Source organism: Brassica napus, chromosome C8 (genome assembly GCF_020379485.1).
Source record: "Brassica napus cultivar Da-Ae chromosome C8, Da-Ae, whole genome shotgun sequence".
Taxonomy (NCBI): domain Eukaryota; kingdom Viridiplantae; phylum Streptophyta; class Magnoliopsida; order Brassicales; family Brassicaceae; genus Brassica; species Brassica napus.
Window position 1 is genome coordinate 16,160,871 of NC_063451.1, and position 11,267 is coordinate 16,172,137.

The window sequence follows — 11,267 nt, forward strand, 5'->3', positions numbered from 1 at the left end:
GATTATTTTTCTTAGTTATTTACCTTTTGCTACATATTTGATCAAATTTGAAATAAATATGTTATAAACTATATTTTGGTGTTTTTTTTTTTATGTTGCCAACTATTAATCGGTGGAGATCAAGATCCAAATGTCGAACTACTATATGATAGTTCTGAAGAATTTATAGATCGTCAACCAAAACAAAACCAATCAAGCTGCTGGCAATCTTAACATTGTATAATTCTCACTCTCTGAGGTCTTGAAGCTTTCTCTTTATTTGTCATTTTGATTACTTCTTAGCAACTGGCTTCTGCACTTTTCTCAACTTGCCAACTTTTCCAGCTTCCTGTAGAATTCAAAGTTATAACAAAATGATGTAAAGATGGTTTGGTCTAAAATCAGAAGAAAAATAAGAAGCTTACTTGTATATTCCCTATATCACGCAATGGTTGTTTGTTTGCATTTTTGCTGTCGTCAACAGGCTTCTTACCATCTACTATTGCCTGCGTTGCTTTGTCAGATCTTACGTTTTCTCCTCTGTTGCTACATTTGGAGGCTATGCAGCCACAAGAGATACCGCACCCACTTCCATTTGCTCTGCATTTGCAGTTTTTCGTCTTGCACAGAGATTTCTTGGTGCAAGAGCAACACATCTCAGCTTTCCTCGGCTCCTTTTTGCAATGCGCTTCCTCAGACGAGAGCGTTTCCCCAGTCTCTTTCACTTGAGATGGCTCTATGCTTGACTCATCACTGGTACCATAGATTGTTCCCTCGGAAGTTTTCTGCTGAGAAAGTACTAAGTTTGATTCTTCGTTATCCTTACTGGGGATAGAGTATTCAGCTGGTACGGTCTGATGAACAAGTTAGAATTGAAAAATCAGAGCACAAAAAATTGGTTAACTAGAGATAATATTACACTAATGATAACCTGAGCTTTATCTGTTAGACTGAATTGAGATTTAGCCATTTCCATCTGGCTGACTAGAGTACTTAGTTTGCTAAATTCCTCTTTAAGTTCCTTTAATTCCGAGTCCATAGGGGTCTGGTTGAGTGCGTTGTCACATGACGGAGAGCTGTATATAAAAAAAAATGACCTTAGAGAACACAATTTGAGGCTACAACAACAGTTTAGTTACTATCAAACAACTTACAATGAGTTTTGCTCTCCCTCGAACTCTGCCTTCAACACACTTGCCTCTAGGCTGAACTTTTTTACCTCTTCAGCTATTCTGATAACAAAAAAAAGGTAAGGAACCCATCATTTCAGATGACAGACGTAAAAAGACATTTTAATAGCACTGATGAACTTTCTTTTGAAAGCATACTCTTTCATTTGCCGTTCGTAACCAGAGTGAATCTTGTTCAACTTCACTAGCAGCCCGACTTCATTGCTAGGCTCCTACACAACGAGAACAAGAAACCATGTATAAAAATCAATACGTAGCTGCAGTTGAAAGCACATGTCATACAATAGGTACCCATACCTGAATCGTAGAGCTCGTTCCTATTGGTGGACCTGGAAAAATACAAAGAAGATACTTAAACAGTTTGGCCAATGAAGAAAAAAAACACAGGAAGAAAAAGGAAATGATACTAGCTACTTGTTATCTGACCATTATTTTTCTTGGAAAGAGTCTTTTTGGGTTGCAGAAGCAATTTCAAGCGCTTAAGGGCTGTCAAAGCTTGTGTATTCTTCAGCTGCAAAATCTGCTTAAGAGAATGTATGAATTAACAAGCCGCAACAAAACAGCTCCTGAAAACTAAATACAGAAAAGCAGAATAGATACCAGCTTCTGGCGCCTGTTCAAAGCCGAGAGTACTTGTTTCTGGAACTCGCTTTTCCTTAGATCCTTCTTGAGCTGTGAGAAGAGAAGATATAATTAATAACCTGAGGTTCCTTAAGAAGGCTAAAGAGCACTAGACAATCACGAAATGGTGCATCTCTTGGCTTAACCTGAAGAGTTTCCTTTTCGAGGGAAGCTTTAGATAGCCTGAATTGCATAGAGTCTAGCTTGATCTTGCACTGCAACTTAACCTGAAAAAAGTAGTCACAGCTCATAAATGTCAAAACACTGCAATTCTTCACATTATCTGCGACAAGATGGGTTACCTTTTGGGCTTTGAGTTTCTGGACTTCACCATCAACCTGCTTTACACAACTCTCAGTTATGTGCTTCTTTGTAGAGCACATAGAACGTGGATTGGACTTGCTCCTTGAGCTCATACCCTATACACAAGTATCAAAGTTACAACATGTGCATAGATATCTCTTTAATTGAAACATGAATGAATGAATGAATGAATGAATGATTCACCTTCTCTTTTGTAGCAATAGACTTGTTGGAGAACTCTCTACTCGACTGACCAGAAGAACTGACAGAAACATCAGCAAGCTTGGACCTCAGCTCTTCCACATCACGCTGCCACCAACGAAATCATTAAACACACGATTCACAATACATAGCTAGCTCCACTGATTCAATGCACGCGAAACCATAAAATCGATTCTGCTACGAAACCAAAGCGAAATCGCAGTTGCTACGGAGCTCAGAAAACGAATCTAGATCTTAAAATCGGAGAAAATTGCATGACAAATAATGTGAAGAAGGAAAGACCTTGAGAGATTCGTTGACGGACTCCAGATCTCGAATCTTCTTCTGGAAGAGTAGCTCGGCGTCTTCACCGATTGTAGACTCCTTCGATCGGAGATTCCGCTTCGTCATTTTCAGGCGAAGGGCTAGCTTCTCCCTCGATCCAACAAGTAACGCTCCCTCTTCTCTTCTCTTCTCTTCTCTTTCTTTCCTATTGGGTGAAGAAGAGAGCGGACGAGTTACGAATTTCAAAATTAAATGATCGGGTGGTGCAGAGTGCAGGGTACTCCTTTTGTTTGCACTATTGGGCTTAAAATGAACTAAAGCCCATTTTATTCTCATACCTTCTAGACCATATTTTGTTTTGTTTTTTTTGAAACACCGTTTTATTCATTTTACATATGTGTCACGTACACTAAAAGTTAGATTAAGTTAGGTTAGCTTAGATAAGATCTTTTTTCTTGATAAAAGCTTAGATTAGATTTCACCTACCCACAATTTATAATCAAATATTTAATGCCGTATATGAATATTAAAAAATAGAAAAAAATCTTCGTAAAATTGACCTACACACTATTTATACTTTTTTTCTATCGAATTTTTTCTTTATCGTTTCTTCAATATCCGAATACAAGCAAGTGTTTCCTCTCCTTCTCATATCATATCTTATAAAATTTTAAAATTACAATCGCTTTTTACTGGCCAGGTCTAGATGGCGAGCTCGATTGACTTGAAGAGGAAGCGTCCAATGGAAGAGGATTATGGATCAAGTCCAGAAGAAGGTTTTAAGATGGGGGAGATGGCAACTCGTGAGCATTACAAAGCGATCCTTCTTTATGGTAAAGGATCAAATGAAAGCAAAAGATTCAAGGCACACAGCGCAACTTCAAGTAGCTAGCCTCTATTTCTGCCCAAATAAAGTTACTAGAAGACTTTGAAAAAAAAACTTTTGATTTAAAGTCTGTGGAGGAGAAACTAAAAACTAAGCTCCTCATTACAGAGGAGGAATTATCCAAAATCAAAGTCCCACATATTGATTGGAGTAAGCTTGAGGAACCATATATGTTTCAGTAAACCCTTGGATAACTAAATGAAAACTTTAAATAGTTTCATTTTCTGTTTTTTTTTGTTCAAACATTGTTCGGATCATGTTTCTGGTTGTTACTTCGGTTTTTATGCTCTTTTGATTTCGGATATTATTTCTGGCTTTAATAATGTATTTATGTTTAAATTTAGTTTGTCCCTTGCCTTCTTGTTTGCATGCATTATATTTCTTACAGGTTACATCTAAGAAGATATCATAAATTTTTTGATTTATTAAACCATTGTTCTTACTGGCGGTCGATCTTTCTTGTGTCTCGAAAAAACAGGTAAATCTTATCCTCTTTACTATGAAATTGACATTTTAGGGGTAAACGACGGAGTATTCTCGATGAATGATAATGTAGGATACGAATTTACTATGATTTATATTTATTTACCTTATATTCAGTTGCATTGTTATTTTATTTAAATAGTATTTTGCTATTAAATAAGAAAAAAAATCACTTTTGCATAGCGTTTTTTTTTGTCATAGTTACCTATAATACTATTAATTACGAAGGTTTGAAACCAGTGTTTTGAAATACGGTATTGGCATCCGCCTAGGCAGCGTTTAGGCGCTTTAGAATAGCCAACTGTACTGTTTACACCTTATACAATGTTTTATTTGGATTTATATAATTTGGATCCATAATAGCGTTTAGAAGAAAATTAAACGGTTTACGCGGACCCCTATGCAAATTTTAAACATTAATATTTTAAAAAATAAACTATTAATATTATTATATATTTTATTAATATTATTATTTATATTAATTTTAATTATTTTATGTATTTATATGATTGTAGATATTAGTTTATTTTTTTACAAAGTCATTTTAAATTTATCATCTTTTATAATTCGAAACAATTTATATATGTTAAACTATATACTTGTACATAAACTGCATGTAAAATATATGTTATGTTTTCCAAAAATAGTTTGAATATATATTAATCTTAAATTTATATTTTATGTAGAAGTATAAGTCTGTAATGTTCCATTTAGGTGTTCACGTACACGTCTAACCATTATAAGTCCATCTGCCGCGTCATGATCACCTAGCGTATTTTAGAACATTCCTTGAAACTATGGAGGCTTGAAACAAAGTCGAAACGATTGAGGCTTGATACAAAAATGAAATGAATGAGGCTTGAGAGAAAATCGAAAATAGGGACCCCTTCTTAGTTTATAAAAATTTCAGAAAATTTGATTTAAAAATAAAGATGTTTTACTACTAATGTATGAATAATATTTTGTTATTTTATGCATTTAAAATGATTGAGCTTCGTTATTTTCATTTGTTATTGTTTATTGAGCCAAATAAAAATTAATTGTATAAAATATATTGATTTTTATACAATAAATAGGGCTGCCAAATTGAGGCCAACTTATCTCTGGGCTTGACCTAGGGTCAAACCAGTGGTGAGACTAATTGAGTTATATATATATATATATATATATATATATATTAATACACATATATATATGTTAACACAGGAGAATACAATTGATCAATGATAAATCATAGAAATGTAAATATCAATCTAAGAATCATATTATTGTTCTAATTAATGACTTTAACAATAATGACTTTAACTAGACCTTGACTCGCGCAACCGCGCATATATTTATTTTTTATCTTTTTATAAGTAAACTTTTGCTTTGTATAAATGATATAATATACTTATAATTTTTAACGTATTAATATAACATTTTAAAACATTATTCACATAAAATTTTACATTGACTAATTATATTTTGTATTTTAACGGTCAATTTTATGACCGACATGGATATCATATAAACTAATTCCATTTTTATAAATTATTAGACTTATATTTATATGTAAATATTATACCAATAATATATTCATAGATTATTCTAACTTATATTTAATAGTATATAAATTGGTTATTTGATGTTATATAACATTTTTTCCTTTATTACTAATAAATAATGTGAAATATTTAATGTGCTAAGGTTTAAAAATTATTGTGTTATAAGTTAGCATCAACATTTCGGATATCAATTCTGTTCGTTTCGGGTATTTTGGATATTGGGTAATTCGGATAGGGGGCTAAATGATCCATTTATTATTTAAGTATTTTTAGTTCGGGTAATTTCAAGTTAGGTTTGGTTCAGATAATAAAATTAGGAGTCAGAAAATATCTGGAAAAATTCGGTTCTCAGTTGGTTCCGATTCAGTTATTTCGGATAGTTTAGGTTAAATAGCTGGTATTTTGGATAAAATATCGAATAATTATGATGATTTGGATAAAAATTGGATATTTTTGGTTACTTTGGATAAAAATATCTGGCTAGTTACAGATACTCCCTACTTTCAAATAGTTCGGATACTTTAAAATAATTTAGTTTTTTCATATATTTTAGATATTTTTAATTGATTTTTAAATTTAAATAAATAAATAAATATATATATATATATAGCTATATGTATATATAATTAATATTTTATATTTGGATACCCGTTTGGTTTGGTGATTTTGGATATATAAATTTTGGAACCATTCGGTTATTTAAAGATGTCTGTCAAATTTCAGATTCGGGTATTTCGGTTCTGTTCTTCAGTTCCTTTTTTTGCCCTGGCTTATTAAAAGCCATAGTAAATGAATAAAATATTTCCAAATCTAATATTAAAGTATTACAAATTTTATATTACATAGGAGTTTAGAAATTAAGGTAGATATACAAAACACTTTACTGAATCAAGATCATAAGAAATAGAAAACTATGAGTTGTATGTAGGGGTGGGCATTTTACCTGATACCCAACCCGTATCCGAACCCGATCTAAAAAACTCAAACTGAAATCCAAACCGAAGTAGCAAAATACCCGAACGGGTATTAAATTACGAGAGATTGGATATCCGAACTCGAATGGATAATAACCAAACCCGAATGGATATGCGAAGATAATCAAACATATGTATTACTAATCTTATATTTCTAGTTTATATCTCTCGTTTTATTTAAAATATTTATTTTGATCATGCACATACTTTAAGTTCATATAATATACATATAAATACGGAGGAAATAATTTTATACTCACTTAAAATGCATGTCAAGTTTTTTGTTTCAAGAATTAACAAAAGTTACATACGAAATTTAAAAACAATAACTAAATTAGTATCTTTTTAGTTTTAAAATGTTATGTCCAAATCTATTAATCATTTAATCTATTAAAAAAATTAAAAAAAATCAATTAAGTGAAAGTTATATTTTTAAATACAAGAATCTTGAAAAATGAAAAAAAAATTTTCTTTCAAAATCTAAATATCCGAACTCGATCCGAAATAAACCGAATCCAAACTAAAAATACCCGAACCCAACTCGAAGTACATAGATACCTGAACTGGTTCTACACCTCTATACCAAAATATCCAAAATTTTGAAATACCCGATCCGAATCCGAATCCGAACGGCGAACGCCTACCCCTAATTGTATGTGTTAAAAAATAGAAAACATTACGATTGACGTTTTAAAGTCCACCGATGATCTCAAAAAGATGCACTCAATATCTTTGAAATATTTACTTCCATCATATATATTACGTGTAGATTTTGCTGACGTTAAAATAGAGAGTCACTTCAAATATAATTGTTGTTCTCAATTTTTTATTGTTAATAATCAATTTAGGAAATGTATTAGAGAAAATTTGGAGAAATATACTCAAATAAGATTATAATTTGAAAACTACACCATTGTTTAAATTTTTGGAAAAATACACTTATATATATGTAAATTTACTAGATTGTCCAATCTTAATAGTTTTCAATTCCTAATTTATTTTTAAAAACCGATTGTGCTTTAAAAAAAATCTTTAGAGTATCTACCCAATATCTTTTTAGGGATAATTTGAAAAATACTCTACTAATAGTTTAAAATTTGAAAATTACACCTTATTTTTTAATTTTTGTAAACTACACTTTGTTAAATGTGAAAATACATTTTTATCCAAGTTAAATATTTGAATAAATAAAATATAAATAAAATTCAAATAAAAATTCAAAACTATTAATATTATTATTTATGTTTAAAATATATATTTGAGATAAATATGTTATTTTACTATTTAGAATTTCATAATAACAATAGTATTATGAAATTAATAAATAATGATGGTTGTGATTTCATGAAGTTTATCTTTGTAATTTTTGTTTATTTTTTAATCTTATATAAAGAAGTTTTTCTGACATTTCTCATTCTCTATAGAAAAACTCACGTTTTTTATACAAACATATTCTTTCTACTCTCCAAAAACTCCAGCTATATGCATCATGTTCTTTAATTTCTTTTTAAAAAGGAACAAAACAGAACTGTTTTCAGAACAAAAAACAAGTAGAATCAGAAACTTAAATCTGATTTTGTAATCATCAAAAAATCAATTTGATTTTATAATCTTAAGATAACTATAAAAAGGGAGATGTTATAGTTGTAGAGTTCAAATCTATGTTTGAATAGAAAAAGAAAAATATGTGAATGAGAAGAGGAATAGAAAGTATGAAACTTGAGAAAAAAACTTTCAAAAATGGTGAATAAAAGGTCATGGAAAAGAAGACGCAGGAGACATCGTTTGTTTTCTTTTTTTAAAAGTAAAAATTTAAGATATAGTTAAAAAGATATTTCGTAGATATTTTTAAAAAAAATCTTCTTCTTTTTGAATCTGTTAATTTAAACAGTAAATAAATTATGATTAGACAGTAAATTGATAATAATATTAAATATTTATATAGGATAATTTAGTAAATTCATATATGCAAAAGTGCATTTTTCAAAAACTTTAAATAATAGTGTAGTTCTCAAATTAGAATTTCATATAAATGTATTTCTCCAAATTTTCCCATCTTTTTAATATATTTTAAATTTTTTATTATTTTGAAAAAAAAAACAATTCAAGACGATTTCTCGTCTCATTCTCCATATACTCCATATCTATCTAAACAAAAAACAATTGTATTGTATACGAATCAAGTCATTGGCTCAAACAAATTTATAGGTGTCTTCATGTCACGTAAAAAAAGAACAACAACAAGCCGACGAATGATAATCAGTGTTCTTCTTTTTCATATTAAAAGTCAAACAAAATAAACACAGTAAATAGACATTTAGAAGTTACTTGGTCCTCGTAGATAATGACGTCGAGGAATATTGAATTTTTTTTGTAGAGAATGCAAACAGACTTGACTTGTTTATGATACGGTTAATTAAGAAAATTTTAAAAAATCTACATAAACTTCATGATATAGTCAAACCAAATCATAATTTGTTTATTTTATAATATCTTTGTTATTGTAAAATTTTAAATGGTAAAATAACATATTTATCTCAACACATATTTATCTTAAACATAAGTAACTATGATAATATTATGGGAAAATTTGGAGAAATACAGTTCTATGAGATTTTAATTTGAAAATTACACCACTATTTAAGGTTTTTGAAAAATACACTTTGATATATGTAAATTTACTAAATTATCCAATCTAAATATTCAATATTATTATCAAAAAATTTAATTAGCATAATTTATTTAATATTTAAATTAACAGTTTCAACAAGACTTGTTTTATTTTTAATAATATCTACGCAGTATCTTTTGGATATATCTTAAAATATTATGTTTTTTTTAAGAAGAAAAGAGGACAAGCGTCGTCTCCTGCATCTTCTTCTTCGTAATCTTTTATTTTCTTTTTCTGCAAAACATTTTTCTTTTCTCCTGTTTTCATAGTCTCACGCTTGTTAATTCTTCACTCATATCCTTGATTGTAATTCGATTTTGTAAACCTCATTTTCTCTTACTATTTTTAAGACTTCTTGATAGAGAATACCTGTCATAAGAATGAAATATTTGCAGGGATTAGCGTTACTTTTCTTTTGTACAAGAATGATGGTGTAGGGCAAATTTTTTATATAAGGTTTTTGAATGTTAAAAAGCATACATATAAACTTTTTGATAAAATTACAAAGACTTCATAATTTTTTTTCCATAGTATCATTGTTATTTTAAAATTCTAAATAGTAAAATAACACATTTACTTCAACATAGATTAATCTTAAACATAAATATTTTAATAATAATGATGTCACTAATTTCGAATTTATATTTTATTTATTCAAATATTTATCGTGGACGAAAATGTCTTTTCACGTTTAATTAAGTGTAGTTTTCAAAAACTAAAAAAGAAAGTACAATTTTCAAATTTGAAACTATTAATAGGTTATTTTCCAAATTGTCCCTATTATTATTTTTATTAATTTCGAATTTAGATCTTAAAATAGTAAATTTTATGTTTAAGAAATCATAATCCAAAAAAGATTACAATTATTCTTTTTTTTTAACTAAAAGGATAACAGTAAGAACTATAAAGTCTCCGATCATAAATTTCAGATAAGAGTGATTGAGAGAACAACAACTGCATATGTGTGAAACAACCATTACCTCAAATACTCTGTGAAAAAAATTTGATTTCAACTACAAAGATTTTGTTCAACTTAAACATACAAGAAACTATTAATTTGATGATAACATTCATGCATTTATATACATATATATATATATATATAACTTTTTTGTTACATATGTGTAATTTGTATATCAATAATATGAAAAGCTGATGTTCAAATAATTACTCTAACTTAATTGTTAAGGAGATATTTTTCTATAAATAACTGTAGCATTGTTTCTCTATGAATTATTAATCCAATTCCATTAAGCAATTTAGTTTTTTTTTTCTTTTTTTTCTACAAAAACTCTATTCTATATAGTGAAATTGAAATAAAAACAACATTATGAGCCGGACAAGTATAACTATTTGAAGATATATATCGCGCTGTGAAATGTGATAATATTGTTATTATCATAAAAGTCTTTGAGCAAGAGATATCAAAGTGTAATTTTTTAATCAGCATCTTCTGAACTAAATTCTAATAAAAAGATTTGGATGTTTATTTTATTAGTTAACTCTAATTAGTTGAAGAAAATTTAATATACTAATTTTTATTATTTCTATTAGTTTCAGCTATGATGATGGTTGTTTGGTTAATCTTGGCCATATGATTGAAAATTCTTAAATGAATAATGAAGTTTATGAAGCTCGGTATTAGTTAACATATATATATTTATGTTAACTTATATGAGTTAACTATATTTAGTTAACACAAAAAAAAAATTTAAAAAATTAATTATTTATTTATATATTTATTAGAATCCTAAATTTCATATTCCTAAAACCTACCCCACCCCCTCAATTCTAAACCATTAGTCTAGATTAGTTAACCTTAAGATTATAAGTGTTTTTTTTTTCTTTTTAAAAGTGAGAATAAAAGTGGTATTAAAAATGTGGTATTTTTGGTAATTTCCCGTATAATATTGTCACTAACTAGATTGACCTTATTTAGCTTTCAATTTTTTTCATTTTAATTTTTACTCTGGTTGAGTTTGGTTTAAATTTTTAGGTATGAGTGTTTTCTCTAACCTTAAATACAAAGTTGATAACAGTTTACATATGCACCATGATTATAAATACAAATACTAATAATTTCCTTTTTCTAATTTTTTTCTTTTTACAATTACTAAACAAAAAATA

At 28.6% G+C, this 11,267-nt stretch overlaps 1 protein-coding gene across 1 annotated transcript; it reads right to left on the minus strand.

Annotated features, from left to right (window-relative positions):
* Window positions 1-131: 131 nt before the first annotated feature.
* On the minus strand, window positions 132-2,837 carry LOC106412413 (chromosome-associated kinesin KIF4). Its single transcript, XM_013853335.3, has 12 exons — window positions 2,598-2,837; window positions 2,298-2,402; window positions 2,093-2,209; window positions 1,937-2,017; window positions 1,770-1,841; window positions 1,596-1,689; window positions 1,467-1,498; window positions 1,308-1,381; window positions 1,134-1,211; window positions 911-1,055; window positions 405-833; window positions 132-328 (listed from the first exon to the last, which is right to left on the minus strand). The coding sequence occupies exons 1-12, from the start codon at window positions 2,703-2,705 to the stop codon at window positions 272-274; spliced, it is 1,392 nt and encodes a 463-aa protein (XP_013708789.1). The 5' UTR covers window positions 2,706-2,837; the 3' UTR covers window positions 132-271.
* Between the last annotated feature and the right edge of the window lie 8,430 nt (window positions 2,838-11,267).

Bases quoted from the DNA above. Each gene is read 5' to 3' on its own strand.
- LOC106412413 (XM_013853335.3), bottom strand. From the start codon at position 2,705: ATGACGAAGCGGAATCTCCGATCGAAGGAGTCTACAATCGGTGAAGAC. The intron at 834-910 runs GTTATCATTAGT...CTTGTTCATCAG, and splicing joins GTCTAACAGATAAAGCTCAG to ACCGTACCAGCTGAATACTC. The intron at 329-404 runs GTAAGCTTCTTA...TGAATTCTACAG, and splicing joins GTGATATAGGGAATATACAA to GAAGCTGGAAAAGTTGGCAA.